The 20,987-nt window shown below is 42.8% G+C and overlaps 1 protein-coding gene across 9 annotated transcripts in view; it reads right to left on the reverse strand.

Annotated features, from left to right (window-relative positions):
- Positions 1–20,987, reverse strand: part of LOC121277270 (beta-amyrin 11-oxidase-like) — a 122,367-nt gene that overhangs the window by 74,921 nt on the left and 26,459 nt on the right. For 8 of the 9 annotated variants that reach the window (XM_041186533.1, XM_041186534.1, XM_041186539.1 and 5 more), the window contains 4 exons: positions 18,451–18,535; positions 17,329–17,364; positions 10,459–10,598; positions 5,306–5,429 (listed from right to left, as the gene is read on the reverse strand). In XM_041186533.1, coding sequence (XP_041042467.1) covers positions 5,306–5,429; positions 10,459–10,598; positions 17,329–17,364; positions 18,451–18,535 — 385 coding nt within the window. The remainder of the gene's footprint in view (positions 1–5,305; positions 5,430–10,458; positions 10,599–17,328; positions 17,365–18,450; positions 18,536–20,987) is intronic. The other variant, XM_041186532.1, reaches the window with a different exon arrangement.

Consider the following 20,987-nt stretch of genomic DNA (forward strand, 5'->3'; position numbering starts at 1 on the left):
ATCCAGGAGTTCATGGATGTTATATTCGTGAAGGCACACAACTTTGTGTATTTTGTCCAGGATCAGGAAAGCCAGGAAGCAAGGACACAGATTTGCGCAGATCTCAGGTTCCCCACAGGTGCAGGGTGCCATCGGCTGCACTCATATGGTGCTCAGATCTCCATGGCAACGTGAGGTCAATGATGTCAACTGCAAGGGCTTCCACTTGCTGAATGTTCAGTGTGCAACCACCACAAACGCATCCTGCAGGTCTGCGCTTGGTTCCCAGGGACTGTCCACATTTCCTATATTCTCAGTAGGTCTCAGATCCCTGACACCTTCCAGCGTCCACAGAGGCTGAAGATGGCTCCTTGGGGACAAGGGCTACCCGCAGAAGGCGTAGCCGATGACAGCCATGTGGCAGCCTCAGAGCGCAGCAGAGATAAGGTAAAATGAGATTCATACTGCAACTTGCACCTAGGAGGAGCAAACCATCAGAATGTTAAAAATTAGGTTCTGGTGCCTGGACCAGTCTGGTGGAGCCCTGTTACACAATCCACAGAAGGTGTCATGCATCATCGTTGTCTGGTGCATCCTTCACAACCTGGCGTTGCATTGGGGAGAGGAGCTGGCTGAGGAGGAGATGGAGGAGCTGCTCGTCTCCTCCGGTGAGGACGACACCGACGGGGATGAGGGTGAGGAGGCCCTCGAAGGCAAGGATAGCAGCAATGAGGCCATCGCTCATGAGGCTAACACCACTGGTTAGACAAGGCAGGCACAAACAGCGGGCCCCCGTAGCTGCTAGATTCGCGGAGGATGACGACAACATGCAGTGAGGAGACATCATAGATCCTCACATTGCATCTGTGAATGTTTGATTCCTGTCTGGCTGATGGTAGCACACATACCCTCTGTGATAAGGCTCCCATTATTGAGACGCAGCAGATGCCCATAGTCCCTACATTCCAAGAGGGTGATGACGACATGCAATGGGGACACTCCATAGATTCTCACGTAGCTTATGTGAATGTCTGACTTCTGTCTGGCTGATGGCAGCTCGTTTGTGCTCTGTGAACAGGGACATATCATGGAGATGCAGCAGGGAAACTTTAACTTGTCCTGATCCTATGGCATCCTTCGTGAGCTGAATCCTTCTGGACCACATTGTCACCAGAAGCTGATGAGATGGGGGCCAGCTGCACCTCAAAAGGTGCTGAGAGCACAAAGGGCAAATGTTAGAACCCTGTGCCACCGTCCCAGGACATTCTGGCAGCAATGATAAGCCCCATCAAGGTTCAGGCATGACTGATGTGTCCAGTGACAGTGAAAGCACACCATCATTGTGCAGGGGAAGGTCACACAAAGCACAGGAAAGAGGCCCTGGACTGAGGCAGCTGCCTTTATCTTGTGCAGGGACCAAGGTTTCACTTCTGAGTGCCACAAACACTGCTCATCAGAACAAGGAGCCATAGGCAAGGAGACATTCTTGGGAGCTTATTTACAATAGTGAACATTACGTACAAGTGATTAACACCTCTGCCTTGGCTGCATACATCTTCTTTACCGTCCTAATGCTGCCACTATGTCCTTGAGCTTGCCTTGACATCCACAGCAGAGGTGGAGGCAGCCTGCTGACTGCTATGCCCTGTGATGACCTTGATGGGCGTCCTGTGGAGGGCCAAGACCTGGAGGGCCCAGCTTGCTTTCAGGGTCCAATGTGGCAGTGGCATCCTCCTCGGCCTGTGGAGCTGGAAGCGCTGGGGTCACAAGAGGGGGTTTGGATGGGCCGGACACACCTGAAGTCACCAGGGTGTGCACCTGCTGATCCTCCTCCTTATGGGTGCCTGAGGGCCCTTGGCTGACTCCTTGAGGGGCCCTTGGGCACTTCTTGAAGGGGAAGCAGGAGAAAGAGTAAGCTGCGCCCCACTCCTCTCACGTTGACACTGTGGTAGGCCAACTATGGTGTCAGCGATGGAGTTCAGCTCGCGCAGCAGTGCAGGACTGATGTCCTGACCAAGGTCCATGACGGCCACCATCCCACCGGTGTTGACCTTGGTGCATTGGCATACTGGTGCTATCACCTCAGGCTGAAGGCAAACTGACTCTTCCATCGTGCCTTGCAACCTAAGGAATGCAGTGAACGTCCCTCCCTGATGTTCCCAAGCTTGCCTTTGCAGCTCCAGCAACTGAAGTATGACCAAGTCCAGAGGCTCCTCTTTCTTACTCGGACTCAGCAGATTTCTGGTCTCCAGCAGTTCTCAGAATGCCAGACAGCTGGGAAGACCCTGCCGCTGCCTGCCATGGATCGGACAGTGCGACGTGCTCACCAGATTGTGATCCCGAGGCTACTCTGGAGCTAGGTCCCACTGAGGTGTGTCTCTCTGCGCTGGTGGAGGTGTGGGTGAGCGCTGTGATGGTTTCAATGAGAATTTCATCAGATTCTTCTGAGTTTTCTTCGGTCCCTTGAACTGACAGTGAGTGAGATCCCTGTGGATGCATGATGGGTCTTGAGTGAGTGAGTTGAGAGTGATGAGAAGAGTGACTTGCCCTGCTGGAACAGAAGAGACCATTCATCCTCTTTCGACACTGGGTGGTTGTCCTCTTTAGCAGGGCGTTTGCGCTGACCACCGCTAACACTGCCTCCCATGCTGGATTAGTGACCATGTTTTCGCCCTTTGGCAGCCATCAGTTCCCAGCAGCTTCCTATCCCTTGAAGAGGGCTAGCTCAGTGCAGGGATGACCTTTAAATATGGCGCCCGGTTGACTGAAGACTTGAGGTGACGGTGGAGTGGGGGAAATCAGAGGCCGCCCCGCCAGCGACCCAGCGTGTTTTCCCAGAAATAATTATTAATGAGATGGGAATGGGATGGTTCAGTATGAAAAGCCATTGCGGCCAACGGGTGAATCATCCTTTTTCCTGCCTGCTAATGCACTTAGTGCAAATCTGGGATGATTCCGCCCAAGGTGGTAGCTGACGCTTTATCCAGTTTGACTCAGCACAACATCATCCCATAAACAGTGGATAATGGGAGATTGGTTCCAGGCTGATGTACGCGACAGTATGAACAAAATATTGTTTCATCTTGGCGGCAGGTGTTATAAAACCTATGTTTTATCTCGAAAATGTCTATTTACAGAGTTGACTGAAACTACCATATAAGTAAAAAGACTGAACAATGGCATTTTTTAAAAAATGATTTAAAACAGCAGCTTCTAAGATACCTGAATCATCGCCCTTTGACATTCAATGGCATTACCATCACTGAATCCCCCACTATCAATTTCCTGGGGGTTACCATTGACCAGAAACTGAACTGAACTAGCCATATAAGTACTGTGGCTACAACAGCAGGTCAGAGGCTAAGAATTTTGCGGTGAGTAACTCACCTCCTGACTCCCCAAAGCCTGTCCACCATCTACAAGGCACAAGTCAGGGTTGTGATGGAATACTCTTTGCTTGCCTGGATGAGTGCAGCTCCCACAACACTCGAAGTTCGACACCATCCAGGGCAAAGCAGCCCACTTGATTGGCACCCCTTCCACAAACAATTACTCCCTCCACCACCGACACACAGTGGCAGCAATGTGTACCACCTACAAGATGCACTGCAGAAACTCACCAAGGGTCCTAAGGCAGCACCTTCCAAACCACAACCACCACCATCTAGAAGGACAAGGACAGCTGACATGGGAACACAACCACTTGGAAGTTCCCCTCCAAGCAACTCACCATCCTGACTTGGAAATATATCTCTGTTCCTTCACTGTCACTGGTCAAAATCCTGGAACTCCTTAACAGCACAGGGGCTGTACCTACACCACAGGGACTGCAGCGGTTCAATGCGGCAGCTCACCACCACCTTTTCAAGGGCAATTAGGGATGGGCAATAAATGCTGGCCTAGCCAGAGATACCCACATTCTCTAAAATGAATTAAAAGAAAACATTTGCATAACTGTACCCTACAAATTCAAAAGTCCTTAGAATGGAGTTAGCTTTCTAGAAATAGTCTACCAGAGACAATCAACTTAGATAAGGAGTGTGAATGACCCATCTCCTGAACCATTCACAAAACAACCAAATATCACCTCTATATTCAGCTGGGTGTGGAACAAGCTATTAGACAGCATCTGCAGCTTTTTTGCTTTTAAGCTATTAGACTCAATCACTTTGGATAATAGACTCTGGCTGAGAAGGGAACTCCTCCAGTCATTATCTAACCATTTCTAAACAATAGACCTTACTATTGGCTTACTATGACAATGTTTGGATAACTGGTCAATTTGAGAGAGATCATCATATGACAAGCAAGCTAACCCTCTGTTTTATGAAGCTACTTGTCTCCAGGCTGGTCAAAAGAGAGACAAGAGAATGGGAAAACAAAATGACCGAGTGGGCACTGTCTCTCTCTCTCTCTCTCCAGCCATCCTGCAAGCTTGTGCCCTGCCTGATGTTTCACCAGTCACACATTGCCCACAGTATTTTTAAAATCAACCCAGGAATTGCTGACTCGAGGAGAAAGAACAGAAATCATCTGTCAACATCTTTAAAGTGTCTCAACGCAGAATTCAGAAAGACTATAGAGAGCCCAGTCTGTTTTGAGAAGTCATTGTATAATTTTGTTCATGGTACTTGTGGATAAGAGTCATGTGCATACAGTGGGGTAAGGAAACAGAACAGTATCCCTTGGTTGATAAGATCAGGAAAGAGTGTTTTCCTGACATAGAGAGAAGTCTCAGAGATTTAGATTGCTTTCCTATGTACGCTTTTGATTTGTATTTCTTATAGCTTCATCTTCCAAGGAAAGGAAGAAAGTAAAGCTCCACAATGCACATTTCCTTGTCACCAAAAAGCACAAAGTACTGACTTCCTGAGGGATTGACAGTCCATCTATGTCCATTCCTCAGTATATCACTAGATGCGACTGATGGTGCATAGAAACAATCACCTTCTCTATAGGAGCATTTTCCCTCTCTGCACACATTACAATAGGCCAAATCTGGTCAGGGTTCACCAGTTACAAAGCAGCTTTTTCCTTCCATACAGTGGTGTATTAATGTTTTCCGAGTATTACCAACCAGACAGACCAAGGTTTGAACATGCAAGAAAGGAGTTAAACTCATACAGTTAAAAGGATTATTATCTTGACAATAAAAACAGTAAGTTCTGGAAATACTCAGCAGGTCTGGCAGCATCTGTGGAGAGAGAATGAGTTAACGTTGAATCTAATATGACTCTTCTTCAGAATGGCTCTCCACAGATGCTACCAGACCTGAGTATTTTCAGCGTCCACAGTATTTTCTTTTTATTGTCTTTACGATACTCACCCATCCTCCTCACTCTTGAGACGCTCATTGATGATATTAAGCAGCTTTTCTTTTGCTTCCAAAGCCTGAGTAAATGCCGAGGACCACACTGACACTTTTACCTTCACAGGAGCAGAGATCAGTCCTATAAGTCAAACAATATTATACCCAGCTATGCAATGAGAAAAAAAACCACATTTCAATTGCACCTATTGATGTGCTTTTCAATATTAACTTGCTTGATCATGCTGCTCAATATATCACTTTAAACAATTGCATTCCTGTGACTGAATCCCAAACAGCATTCTTGCACATTTCCAGTGTATCTGTGCTTTCCTCCCCTGTACCAATTTGCATATTTACTTACTGGGTCTGACCCTGCTCAAATTTCCCACACTTCCCAAAACACAATAGGCAACAGCTGGTTTTAACCTCTCCCATTTGGTATGCCACTAACCAATCTGCTCAACGCCTCACTCAATCCCACTTCATTGGGCTACAAATGAAATGAAATCTGTGTATCAGGTACAATGTAAACACCACTTTTGCTGGTGAAGCAGCACCTCTAAAAGATCAAATAAATTTATTGTTTCCATGTGTTTGTCGTCACTAGAATTCTTGAAATGACACCCACCTCCCTTGCTGTGCGCATTATTCCCTAGTCATCTGCAGAATGTTTCAAGCAGTTGTAGCACTTCATTAAGCACTCTCAACAAGTGTGTAGAATAAGCAGCAGCATCCTGGCATTAAGGGGCTCCAGGTAAGGTTTCTCACCATCGTTATCTGTGCTTGTAAGTTGATTTTTTTTGTCTTTGAACCACTTTCTGTTTGAAGGTACAAACAGAATGCTGGTCATCTTTCAAACAAGTTGATGACTGTGTGAATTCTCTGGCAAACTCAGTCTTAGTACTAAAGATCACAACACTAAATCCTTTACACCCAAAGTTAATTCCCATAGAAAAAGGAAAAGAAAGAAAAGTAGGACTTTAGGAATCAGTCTACTGTGATATGTCATTCAACACTATGCACAGTGGGTAACCTAAATGTAGGGGAACATTAGGGAGCTGTTGACCACAATATGATTAGGCACGATGTAAAGAAAAAGAAAAGGCAGGTATAATGGTTAAAAAGCACATCATGGTTAGTCAAAACGACAGATACAATGAAAAAATATGACAACAACTATAAATCAACTATTTTAAACAGGTGGCTGAAAGGATATTGTTCAAATATACTCCCTTGTTTACTGCTGGAATGTATCAAAAGGTGGGGATCTACCGATCAGAACTGATTTAAAATTAAAAACAAGAGTTTAAAGAAAATAACCTGCACTTTATATAAAGAATCTTAATTGATGTTGCATCTTTCACAGCTTCAGGACACCCCAAAGCATGTTACAGCCAATGAAATGCTTTTGAAATAGAATAGTTATAATGTTTGAAATATACCAGCCAATTTGCACGCAGCAATGTCCTATAAACAGCAAATAAATTAATAGTTTAATAATCAGTTTTTGATTATCTTGGTTGAGGGAGAATGCTGATCAGTAGAACAGGGTGATCCTCTACTCCCCTTGGAATGATAGCATGGGCAATAAAAAGGCTTTCTCTAGAGAAGGTAGAGGTAGGGCAGTGAAGGGATGAAGAAGGCCAAGTCGTAATAAAGCGAAGGAATGGCAGAGTTTGCTTCATTTTGCACAGGCAACACGATATTGGGGCTGTAGAAACACTAGAGGTGGATGTAGAAATGTCAATGGAGGTTATTATTCAAAGAACAATGGGGCTAAAGAAGTTATTCAAACTGAAGTTGGACAAATAAGCAGTACATGGTTTACAGTGGGGATCCCAAGAGAAACTAAAGAAGAAATAGGAGGCTATGTCTACAATTTTCAAAAATTCTGTGGAGAGAAATATTATTTGTGCTAGAGGACGAGAGGGAGTAACTAATTCAAAGACGGCTGAGGATAGTCAGGAAACCAGCTCTTGGTAAATGACCAAGTTGGGATTCTGGCAGACTATGTGAATTGTGGAAAGCACCTCTGGCCAGAGGAGAGGGGCAGGCTAACTTTCAAAGAAGCAACTGAAGAGATGAACCTTTTAATTTTTATTTTAAATATTTTGTGGTGTACTGGAGATATATTCAATCACCCTTGAACTTCTATCCACCATAGCAATACCTTACCATGTGGCTAGTGCTACTACTGCAAGTAAAGATTGAAAATCTCATGATATTGTGACATTAAAATAAGCCCACACTTTTTCCTAATTGTGGCCCCATTTTGGAGCCTGAAAATTGCTGTGTACCCAGACTGAAGGCCAAGTGAGAAGTAGAGCTACAAGGGAGAAGAGGGGAAAGAGGAAAGAGAGACCGCAAGCGATTTGTGAGGTGAAAGAAGGAAGAGAGAGAGAGAGAGAGACAGACAGACAGCCTTGTGAGGGGGAAAGGGGGAGAGAGAGATTTGAGAGAGTAAAGTGTTTACTCAGCAAGGTGTAAAAAAAATACCTTTTCACAGGCTTTTTTGGAACAGGAACTAGGCTTCAAAGGTCAATCTGTTAGGCTCACCATCGAAAAAAACATGAGGATTTAAAGGAGCCTATCGCTGTTGGCACTCAGTCAGAGCTCCATAACAGCCATTGCTGCCTCGGAGCTCGGGACACCAAAATTTGGTCTCAAGACTCCACTGGTCGACGCGACCCAGTTTGGGAAGCACTGGAGTAAGCCAGGGGCTTTTTTCATTAGCACTCAAGATCATTCCACTGTTCAGAAAGACCATACTGAAAAGGTCCTAATTTTACAACACAATATAGCCAGATGCAGCACTTCAGTCTGAGTCAGAAAGTTATGGGATTAAACCCCACTCTGGCATGTAGGAAATAATCCAGGCCAACAACATAGTGCAGTACTCAGTGAGTGCAACACTCTTGGAAGCGCCACCTTCCAGGTGAGACATTAAATTAAATCCTTATCTCGCAGGTAGATGTAAAAGCTTTCAGAAAATATCTGAATAGTATAGCTTTCCTGTTATCCGGTGAACATTTATACCACATCCATCACCAGGAGGACAGATTATCATCATCTCCTTGTTGTTTGCAGAACCTTGTTTGTTCACTGCATTATCGCCATGACGACACAAAGTACATAATTGGCTGTAAAGTGCTTTGGGATATCCTGAGCTGTCACAGAAGCAATATAAATGCAAGTTCTCTCTTTGATTAACACCAAACAGATTAAAAGGATAGATTAGAACATGTCATTCTTTGTTTAAGCAATCTGTAACATTGCCCTAACTCCTGTCACTGCCTCAGCTCATGCTGAAACACTCACTCATGCTTTTGTTACCTCTGTACTTGACAATTCAAACACGCTCAGCCATATTACATTTGAACATATCCTCCGTAAATCTGAAGGCATCCAAAACTCTGCTGCCCATGTTCATGTCCTAACTCCCATCAGATCTTATTAACCCATCTCCCCTGTGCTTGCTGTTCTACATTGACTTCCAATTGAGCAATGCTTCAAGTGTAAAGTATTCATCCTTGATTTCAAATCTCTCATGGCCTCATCTCTCTCAGTCTCCTCCAGCCCCACAACTCAGATGTCTGCACTCCGCCAGTGCCGCTCACTTGAGGACACAATTTTAATTGCTCCATCATTGGTAGCCATGCCATCAACTGTGTCAAGGTCCTAAGCTCTGGAATACCCTCCCAAAATCTTTCTGCCTTTCTACCTCCTAGGGTGCTCCTTTACTATCTACCTCTCTGATCAAGCTCTTGGTTGTCAGCCCCAATATCTCCTTATGCAGCTTGGTGTCAAACTTTGCTTTATATTGCTCCTATGAGAGATGATTATGTTAACAAACGAACATACGAGAAAGGAGTAGACCACTCAGCCCCTCAAGCCTGCTCTGCTATTCAATAAGATCATGGCTGATCTGATTTTAGCCTCATATTCCTGCCTACCCCCAATAACTATTCACCCCCTTGCCTATCAAGAGTCTATCTACCTCTGCCTTAAAGATATTCAAAGACTCTGCCTCAAACACCTTTTGAGGAAGAGAATTCCAAAGTCTCACAACACTCAGAAAAAAAATTCCTCATCTCTGTCCTAAATGGGTGACCCCTTATTTTGAAACAGTGACCCCTGAGTTCTAGATTCTCCCACAGGAAGAAATATCCTTTCCACATTCACCATGTCAAGTCTCTTCAGAGTCTTCTATGCTTCAATCAAGTCGCCTCTTACTCTTCTAAACTCCAGCAGATAGCCTGCCCAGCCCTTCCTCTTTATAACCCACCCATTCCAGGGTTAATGTAGTAAACCTTCTCTGAACCACTTCTAATGCACTTACATCTTTCCTTAAATAAAGGAGACCAATACTGTGCACAGTACACCAGATGTGTTCTCACCAATGCTCTGTATAACTGAAGCATAACTTCCCTACTATTGTATTCAATTTCCCTTGCAATAAACGATAACATTCTATTAGCTTTGCTAATTATTTGCTGCACCTGCATACTAACCTTTTTGCGACTCATGCACTAGGACACCCAGATCCCTCTGCATCTCAAGAGCTCTGCATCTCAAGAGCTCTGCATCTCAAGAGCTCTGCATCTCAAGAGCTCTGCATCTCAAGAGCTCTGCATCTCAAGAGCTCTGCATCTCAAGAGCTCTGCAAACTCTCACTGTTTAGATAACATACCTCTCTTTTATTCGTCCTGCCAAAATAGGCAACCTCACATTTTCGTACATTATACTCGATTTTCCAGATGCTTGCCCACTTACCTAACTTATCTATACCCTTTTGTAGCCTCCTTATGTCATAAAGATGTTATATAAATCTAAGTTGATGCAACAGAGCACATAAATTCTTTTAAAGGGAAACTAGATGGAAATTGAATAGCAGGAATATTAAAGGGTATGTGATTTGTACAAGAGACTGGATTAGACAAAGTGGAAAATTAAAAGCCTGAGAAATCAGGAGTGTGTGATTAAGCTCAGAAGCAATTTAAAGGACATGAGTAGTGAGAAGGCAAGATTAGATTAGGTGGTTCACATTGAAATAAACACCAGCGTAGGACTGATGGGCCAAGTGGCATGTTTCTGTACTGGATCATTCTGCAATTCTATGATTTCATACAGCTGCCACATTTTGTCATTCACTTGAATTAAATCCTTACCATGCCAGTGTTGCGTTGAAAGCTGTGTAATCTGTTTGGAGAGTGCTGCAGATTCCTCTGCATCAACATTAAGAAAAATTCCTAGCACCAGTTCTGTAGCCAAACGTTTGAACATAGAATAAACAGCAACGGGCTCACTGCTGATGGAATAAGAGTTTAAAAAGAGGTCAAAGCTCAACAGAACAAGCTGTGCATGTAAGACATCTTGTGGAAGAATAACTCTGGCAGAACTCCTTTTATTGAATATCTGCCAATCCTCTGCTTGGATACTGTGTGAAAATTTCGCCACAGTTTTTCAAAAATGACTAAATAAGAATATTATTTTGTGTACATATAGGGAACAACTTTATAAAAACAGTCTACCGCTGAACCCAAAATGTCATCTTTTGCTCTAAAAAAATTACATGATTTGAATTTAGAAATTCAATTAATGTAAATATTGGGCATTTGGTGCTAAATAAATTGAATTTATCATTTGATTTAAGTGACGCTGAACTAAGGAAGATTAGACTTAATTCCTCAATTTATCTGCTTCTTAAAACATTCTCAGGATGTGGGAAACATTGACAAGACCATATTTATTGTCCATTCCAATTGTCTTGTGGTGGGTCTTCCTGAACCACTGCAGTCCTTGTGGTGATGGTGCTCCGGTGGAGTTAGGTCAGGAATACCAGGATATTGACCCAGTGATGATGAAAGAATGACAAGGCATGTCAATCAATAAGCTGCTTTAATATAAGCAAACTTCATGGCGCACTGAAATAATGCAAGCCATTTCTCTGCCAGAAAGCTAAAATACTTCATTCAACTCTTACAGAAAGAGATAACGCCTGCCTGAATTCTTGCTTAAATTCAGTCCCACTCTGGGGCCTGGATCTTCCAAGCAGTGGCAATAATTGTCAGGTTGCTGCTGTTCAAAAATTCAAACTCATGGCTGTACATTTCTTCTGGATGGTTAGGATGGGGGAGGAGGGGGGGGGGCTTTGTGGTCATCAGGTGGGTCGGGGGACAGGCATCTGATTGGGGGTTCGATTGTGTAGTTACCCAGGTGTCAGACCAGGTTTTAATCTGTCTAAAATTTCCTGAGTAACTACCCAAGTGAGTCCCGCAGAACTGTCCCAAGTCTCCGACTTCAGCTCTGAGCTGGAGACGTTCAAGGAGGCTCACAAGGAGCAGAGCTCTGAAGAAGAGTCATATGGGCTTGAAACATTAACTGTTTTTTTTCTCTCCACAGATGCTATTAGGCCTGCTGAGTTTTTCCAGCGTGGATGAGGTTTCATGAAAAATGCGAAAGCCACCTGGGCTCTTCGCTTGCCCGCCAACCTTAAGGTTGGACGGGCAGCCCTGACAATTGCTTCAATTAGGTTATTAATGACCCTAACAGGCCTTTGACAGTTCAGCGGGCATGCAGCCAATTCGTGCGTGCCGTCAAAGTGAAGATCAGAATGACGTGTGGTGATGTCGGGACACACGCCCAACATCACTGTGCGTCATTTTATGCATCAGCATGCAGGACCCGCCCCTGCGCACCAAACAGAAGATTCTGGCCAAAAGCTTTTAGACCAGAGAGGGTGGTCTTACACATTTATCGCATATGCTTTCATTTAACGTTAATATATTATGTGCTATCATATAATGCATATTTTTACACAAAGGTTGTGTATGAAAATTTGCAAACCTTTCAGTAATTGTAACACTGCAATTGTTTATATGTCTAATATATATTGTGCCTTTAATAGTGGAATAATTGCCTCTTAAAAGTGCTGTCTGTAGGAAGCAGTAGGGAGATGAGCGCAAGATCTTAAAAATGCCAGTGGCAGCTTCAGAAGCTTGCAGGGCTGCTGTCTGTAACCAAGATAGCGAGTCAGTGGCCCAGCTCCCCGAGCAGCAATCAAAAGCAGCTGGAAAATGCGGAGTAACAGCTGCTGGCTTGTTTTCATTCCAATTTTAACCCAGTATAAAAGGTGCAGCCAAATAGGTCAAGGGTTTAACAATTGGTAGCAGTTTTAATGCCCTTCTTGAATTTTCAATTTGAAGTGGCCCCGCCAGAAGTTAAGTAAATATTTTAAGAAGTCGCCTGCTTGAAATCAATTCTTCGTATTTGATACATCATCTGAACACATTTTCTGCTGTATGAACCTGTGAAAAGTCATGAGATTTGAGAACACTCATGTGAGTGCTGCAGTGACTCAATTTTACTAAGAAATTGCATCTTTCATGATAAAATCATTACAGTTGACACAGCTGCAGCTTACTTTCTACTGACCACATCCGCCTTACTTTACACAACCATTGAAACCTTCGCCATCTCTCAACTCAAAAACTCTCCTTAATGACCTCTAGATATTGACACTGAATAAGCTCCAAACCACCCACATCCTGGTCTGCTCACCCAATACCCCACCTTCAATGGTCTGTCTATCAAATCCCTATCCCCATCACAAATTAAAATCTTCATTCCCAACTATAAATCTGGTATATATAAATATGGTCTGAACCAAGGCAATTCAACTCCCAATGGGCCTTGGAACATCTGCACATGCACAGATCAGCCTTTAAAAGTTCTGTGGGCTCAGCCTGCCTGTGCAAGAGGAAAAACAGCACAAAAATCCAGGTCAGGTGACCTGGTGCAGAATGCCAGAGCCGGCAGGTATCCCAGGCAGGGGACGGGAAGAGGGGACAGGGAGAGGTGCCTAAAGAGAATCCCAGGTAAGGGACAGAGAAATCTCCCAGTTAAGTTAAGGAAAAGACAGCAAAGAAACAGGCTCCAATTACACAAAGGGCTGCAGGTATCAGACTAAGCGAAGTGGGCTCAGGAGAAGTCCTGGTAATCAAAGATGCCTCAGGAGAAGCCCTGAAGATCCAAGAAAGCAGCGAAAGGTTGGTGACTGTATGCTGCAGGCCTTTGGGCAAAAGGTATCCCTTTGGAGTAGTGCTCTGCTCAGTGCGACCAAGGAGCTGAAATTGTGTTTTGAGTTGGTACTTGAGTATAGACTCGAGAATCCAGGGGAACAGAATCTTGGAAGAAGTGGTTGAAACCCTATGAGGTGGCCGCTGTTGAAGCCTTCCGAGTTGGAGCAACTGTTGGATAAAATTCCAAGGAGACCCCTTCAAAGATGAAGATTGAAACCCTTCGTGAGAGAGATAGAGTTTCAGTGAGCTTGATTGACTCAGTGTTACTGACATCTGGATGGGTTGTTGAGAAATCTGTGGAATCTGTTTTGGTCTCATCGGTCAGTTATTGTGTAGTGCGGTGTGTTCGACCAGTTTGTCTGTTGATTCATATGGACCTCAAATTAACCCTGAATGTTAGAATATAAGATAGATATTGTAAACTGTTTTATCCTTCTGACCTTGTACGGTAAAGTTTATTTTTGTTCATCCAAAACCCATGGAATCCTGTGGCTTTATTCACTAAGCAAGTGTCTTTAATCACAAACTCTTCCTATTTTAAACAAAATGTTATTGGTCCCTAACCAGGACTCACCAACAGCCTCGGGGTCTGGCCAAGGATCACAACAAGTCTCTAACTGGACTCCTATAAAACCTCCTTCTTGCTTCTCCACTGAACAGAACATTGACTTACTTGTGAAACGTCCTCCCAAACAGTTCTGTCCTCTACTTCCCTTCCCATATTTAAAAACCTTTTCAAAACTACTCTTTTGGCAAAACTTGCTCCCTCAATTCATATTTTAACTTGCTCCCTCAATTCATATTTTCTTTAAAGCACCTGACAGAACTAGTAACTTTAATAAAGGAAAGCTAAGTTGTTGGAGGTGGCAGCTTTACAAAATTTTAAAAAAGAGCTACTGATGAAACCCAGTTTTACTTTACATGGGAACTGGACAGTGGAGATGGATGTCACAAAACAACAGCAACAATTGAGACTCTAACATCCAACAAATCGGAAGAACATGCTTTGTCAACTAACAGGTTGGCTCAGGTGCAGCACTCTTAATGCAACTAAAGATGATAACCAAGGCTGATACTTTAGCATAGTACTAAGGAAGGGCTGCATTGGTGGAGGAGCCAACTTAAAAAGATGCCGAGGTAGGATTGATTTATGCAGAATGAATTGTGCAACATAGTACAAAATATTGCAGAATTTGAAGTGCAAGTTATGTCCAGCACAAACCAATTTTCCATAATCTTTCGCTAGTTTGGTCAATCTCGGTTTCAAAAAGATTGCACCGGACCTTCCCACAAAACTAGCCATATCCACAAATGAATGAATCACCATGGCAAGTTTCCACTAAGAGTGCTTTTTTGCAGCCCTTGCTGGAAAGGCCTCAGGGCTGCTCCACTCAGTTTTCTGGATTTGGATGCAACCTAGTCAATGACCATCACCTATAAGGTAGGGTGGGTAAGAAAAAAAGTGCTCTTTTAAACGTGGAGCCAGTTGGAGTAGAACTTACCTGAAGGCCACTGACTGAGGCAAGCAGCCCAAAACTGTAGTCTTTCCTCAGGTAAGCTGCATGACAGATGTTAGCAGTTTGCACTGAATGTTTAATGACGCTCAAGGACCAATTTTGTGTAACTTCCAGGCCTTCATTTTTGGGCATTGCCTGAGAGGCTTGAAAACATGCCCAAGAAAAAATATACCCATAGAGTACAAGAGTAAAGTAGCACAAAGTATAGGTTACAGTTGAGCAAAGTACATCATTTTGGGTACGCTTTAGGTCAGTAGAACTATAGAAAGTGCAGTGCAGTTTTCACCAGGGATGGGAAGAATTAACCATAAGTAGAGATTGAGATACAGCAAGAGATTAATACACGTATACAAGGTTTTAAAATTATGACAAACTTTGATTGTGTAAATGATGAAACAGTGGTTGGCATTCTGAGCGGTCATCAAAATAAAGACACCAGTAAGAGACTGACCCGGGTGGGGGGGTGGGTGGACTGTTGAGTTATTAAATATTTTGGCAGTGGTTGAGGCAAAGACTATAGTATTATTTTAAGAAAGAAAAACAGGGCACATATTTCAAGAAAAGGGAGATATAGGAAGAGTGCAAGTGAATGTTAGTCACTGATGACAAAAGAGCATACAGATGGAGTTGAGGTACAAATCAGTCATTATGCAACTGAATAAGAAAATTTGCTCTAGGGACTGGATGACCAATATGTTGCTATGATGGGGCAAGTGGTCGCTTTCTATGCTGTAAATCCCTCTGGTTCAACAGGTAAGTAGGCTCAGATAGGCTTAGTTTAAATAGACAGATCCCTGGGATAGTAGAAATAAAAAGAGGGACAGGCTAAAACCCCACCCAAATGTGCCACAATAGCGGAGCGGAAATGTAATCCTGACCAGGAAGGTGCCAATTTCCACCCTTGCTCTATATCTAGCTAGCTAACCTCAATAGGTTATGTAATGTAATGCATGCATATGAAATGAATCAGCATCATAGAACCTTACATTCAGCTCACCTTTCTTTTCCTTTGAATAAGCTATCCAATTAGTTCTACTCCACTACTCTTTCCCCATATCCCTGATTATTTTTTCCTTTCTGGTATATATCCCATTGCCTTCTGAAGGTTACTACTGAATCTACTTCCACCAATCTCAGTAATATATCACTACCAGGTTGGTAAGCAGTTTATGACTATGTGGGCAAGGGTGGATTACACGGGTTACTACATATAAATTAATTCAAAATGCCTATATTTTTGATTTTTCTCCATACAACAGTTGGAGCAATACTTTCTCGTATGCGAGTTAGAAGTGGATAATTTCTTCATACTTTGATTAAGCTGTCCTTGGCAACTTTAGTGTATTTTGAAGTGACTGATAACAAGTTTAGATCACACCTTTAATGTAGTAAATTTTCCCAAGGTTCTTCAAAGAACCGTAAACTGACTAAAATTGACACCGAGCTGAAGAATCACAGAATGACTACAGTACAGCGTGCTCATGCAGGATCTCTGCAAGAGCAACTCAGCTAATCCCACTCCCCTGTGCTTTCTCCACAGCCTTGCAAATTTGCTCTCCAGCTGTTTATCCAATCTCCTTTTCGAAAGCCCCAGTTGTATCTGCCTTCATTATGCTCTCAGGTAGTGCAGTCCAGGTGCAAATCACTTGGCAGCGTAAGAAAGCTTTTCCTCTTGTTGCTGTTACTTCTTCTGCCAACCAGCTTAAGTCAACATCCTCTGATTCTCGACGGTGTACCAAAGGGAATAGTTTCTCACTAGCTACTCTATCGAGATCCAAGGAGACTTTAAGACAGGTGATGATAATCTTGATTGAAGGTGTAGGAGAAAGATGGAGCAGCAAAGAAATTTAGATTGGGAATTCCAGAGCTTAGGGTCCAGACAGCTGAAGGCTCCACTGGTGGGGTGAAGGAAGCTGGAAACGCACAAGGAGCCAGAGTCAGATGGAAGTTGAGGTCTTGGGAGGGTTGTATGGCTGCAAGGATTTGCAAAGTTAGAGTGGGACAATTAAGGAATTGCAGCATTTAGGGATTTTCAGAAGAGTCAGTCAGTGACTGGAAAAAAAATGTACAGTTTTCAGAAGAAATGGAAGAGCATGGACAGAAAGTTGGTTAATGGGCAGGAAACAATAAAGGTAAATAAATATTCCTTGGATCATTAATATGCTGGGCAATAGATATTTAGAAGTTATGCAATGTATCTATGTAAATAGACATTACCACTTACAAGGAAAATTTAGAGAAAAAGGAGTTGGGTAAAGGAAATCAGAGCAAAGTTATCCAAGGGCTGCTCTACAACATGAAATACCAGCCAGAACAAACCATTCCCAACCTTCATTTATAAACTGACAAGCGATCTGAACATTCCAAACAAGTCAGGAAAGCATCTTTTAATCCCAGCAAAAAAATTAGTTAACCCAGATATCTCAACCTGTGTTCTTACCTCAGTGAGAGGTCCTTCAGATTCCTTGTACAAACCCTGAATAATAAAATAAGTCATTTAGAAAAATGGGTCTTTTAAAAGAAAATTCAAAGCTCAATGACTTACCAACTACTTTTTTATTTGCGGCTTCACTCTCAGCATAGACTCTGCGGCTTCACTCTCAGCATAGACTCGCGCCAAACATGATCATGAGTAGGAATACAGGGTGCAGGGAGCAGCATGGCTGGCTAACTGTGCGATCAGCAGTGTGCTAGAGCTCCCAGATATAAAAATGGATGCTTCTGTCCAATGAGTCTCTGTGACCAGGGCAGAATCTCAGAAAACTAACCCCTTTGTTCAGAGTTTATATAAATCGAGAACAAGTAGTTAAGGAAAGTATTTAGTTTAGCCATAACCAAACATTTTTTTCATATTTGTTTAAAACCCAGGAGCTATAATCAGGATTGCACATACTGCTATATTTTATTTATCACTAAAAGGTGATGAGTGAAGAAGTGGAGCTGCCAGGTATTGGCCTTTGGCAATAGGAAGATGCAAACACCACCCCTCCAGAGCCATTCGAAGCCGGCTCAAACTCAGGTTGGGGTGTGGGGGTGGGGTGCTGTTGGCAGTAAGGATAAGGTTCTAGCTTTCAGGACATGGCAGATTGTGGTCAGATCTTTGGGGGATCAGGGGTCCCAAGATCTGCCCAGGCCTTCATGTTGCCTGCATCTCTGCAGGTTTCAGTGATGTATAACTGGCAAGACCAGGAATGCCTGTGTCACTGCTAAACCAGGTCCCAACTAACCAGAAATCCTCAATTTTAGGAGTTGCATCTGCCCCCACAAGGCCTTCCCAGAAAACATCTCAAGGTCAAGACTTGGTGTATCAGAATCCTGACCAAGTCTGGAGCTGTTCCAGTAAACTTGCAGTGGGAGTTCACAGGAACTGCCATGGATTTTCAAGGCCTACAATATCTAACTGTGATACATTGTAGTCGTTCAAGTACATTAATGCATTAAAATAAGCATCACACTTCAGGCACAGAAAATTTCAATAGGGCTCCAGTTTTGGGTTATTGCTTAATTGAACAATCACAATCAGCATTAGATGTGCGTATTTAATGTGCACACAGACACGTACCTGTTAATATAATCTGCATAGGTATCAAGTGCTTTGCCTCTAAACAGCTGCATTAGTGACAGCCTTAATAATTGTGCCTCTTCTCCTAAAGACCAGGAAGAAAAAAAACCCTTTGGTAAAAACACCCACTAAAAATGCATTTTAAAAGTCCAACATTAGAGATTACAGTTACAAAATACTGTTCACTGAAGTTATACATTGATGGTACCAATTAAAGTCTATTGACCAGTAGCAACTCTTTAAAAGGACATCCCAAAGTCTCTCACATCTAAAGAATTAAATATATTATTAGACAGAGTGATTGAAACAAAGACAAAGCCAATATTCAAGAATCGATTAGATAGGCAATTGAAGAAAAAAAAACAAGGATGAGAATGGGGGCCACATGAGATTAGAACTACTGCTCATGACTGGGATAAACACCAACAAATACTGGTTAGGCCAAACAGCCCATGTTTTATATCAGTTTAATTCAAATAATTATTTTTGAAGTGCAGTTATTGTTGGGTAGGCAACACAACAATTTACACACAGCAAGGTTCCACAAGCAGCACGTGACAATTAAATCTGTTTTTGGTAGAGTTAGTTAAGATTCAATTTTGCTCAGGGCACCAGGAAAAATTGTCTGCGTTTCTTTAAATGTTGCCAATGGATCTTTTCTATCTATTTGAACAAGCTCAGCGCTTCAACTGGCATTACTTCTAACAATGCAGCACTCCATCAGGAGAGCACTGTTCCTACATCCTAGTTTGAACCCACATCAGTTTGGCTCGGATGAAACGTTAAACAGAGGGTCCCATCTGTGTGCTCAGGTGAATGTAAAAGATCCTATGGCACCATTTGAAGAAAAGTAGGGGACGTTATCCTGTGTCCTGACCAATATCTATCTCTCAATCAATATCTCTCAAAAAAAAAGATTCTCTGATCATTATAGCATTGTTAACCATATTCAGAAATGTTGGTGGAATACACATGTTAGTCTGTGATGATGATGACAACCAAAGCAGCAGAAGCAGAAGACTCCGTAGGCAAAAAGTGCCACCAACTGAGTCAAACTAACACTTTTAGTCAATGATATTCACAGGTTAACGATCTTTATCGATATTCACTCTTGAATATTTTGAAGCCCATTTTCTTTCTCCTGAATTGTTTAGCTACTTATAGTTTAATGTTTTAAGATAAATCTGTGACATGTTCATTAGGTGATTAATTTGCTCATTGTTATATCGCTGATCTTTACTGAGAATTTGAATTAAAGAAACAACTTTTGAAAATTCATTGGAATTAAGAGTGTTAGAGTCTTGGGAATCATTATAGGGGGCCATTCATACTGAATCCATGTCAGCTCTCTGGATAACAATCCAGTCAGTCCCATTTGCCCTGTAGCCCTGCAAGTTTACTATGTTTCCCTCAAATTTTCTTTTGAAATCAATGATCACTTCCCCTTCCACCACTTAAAGTCAGAATGTTCCAGGTCATTACCACTCACTGTGTAAAAGAGTTCATCTTCACATCTTCCTTGTATCTATTGCCCTAAACCTTAAATCTGTGTCTCCTTAACCTTGCACCATCAGCTAATCAAAACAGCTTTTGTCTACCTTAGCCACACCAATCATAATCTTGTACACCCTTAGCAGATCCTCCTTCAACTTCCTTTGTACCAAGGAGAACAATCCCAGCTTCTCCAACCTAACCTAGTAGCCGAATTCCCTTATTCCCGGAACCATTCTGGCAAGTCTCCTCTACACCCTCCCAAGGATCTTCACAGCCTTCCTAAAGTGATTGATATACGTGGCGTCAACAAGTGGTTGTAGACTCATTATTCAACTATGTCCAAGCTTCTGTGGGTCCTCTCGGACTGAAGGGCCCGATGTGGGATCGGTATGGATGCCCACAGAACTGGCAGCTCATGTCATAGTTAGTGCTTGGGGGAAGGTTCTGCACCACCTCTGACCATGTTGGGTGTTGTGAGTTTGGCATAGATAGTCCTCGAAACATACTGAACAAAATTTCAGTGCTTGCCTCCAAACAGGCCAGTCAGCTGCAGTGTTTTCCTAAGAAAGATGGTCTGCAAAGCAGAAGTTTGTACTACATTTTTAAGATTAAAATTAATGCAGAATCACCATTCTGGCTAACAGAACTCTCAAAGATGTATGAATCTTGGTTTTGCCATAGTGGGAGGATGATGATAACAGCAAGTTGCACTGGTTCATTTAAGTAGGGATCTTCAACAGTAAGTAGGCTGGTCCATTGGATTAGCAGTGCAGGGATTGTAAAATCAGTCATTATCTCTTTTGGTTTCTTTGATAACTGTCCAAAATGACTAAGGCTCCATGGCCATCACACCAAGAAAACCACAAAAAACCTCAAGAAATGCAAATGCGCAAAAACTTCCTGCCCAAAACTAGGCATTGAGAAATTATCCAAGGTGGCACAGCCTTTAAAAAAGATTTAATGAGAACCCTATACTCCTACCTAACTATACTTTCCATATCAGGCCATGGACAATAACCCATCATCTCAATGCCACACAAATA

The sequence above is a fragment of the Carcharodon carcharias genome, chromosome 4, assembly GCF_017639515.1.
Source record: "Carcharodon carcharias isolate sCarCar2 chromosome 4, sCarCar2.pri, whole genome shotgun sequence".
NCBI classification, from domain to species: domain Eukaryota; kingdom Metazoa; phylum Chordata; class Chondrichthyes; order Lamniformes; family Lamnidae; genus Carcharodon; species Carcharodon carcharias.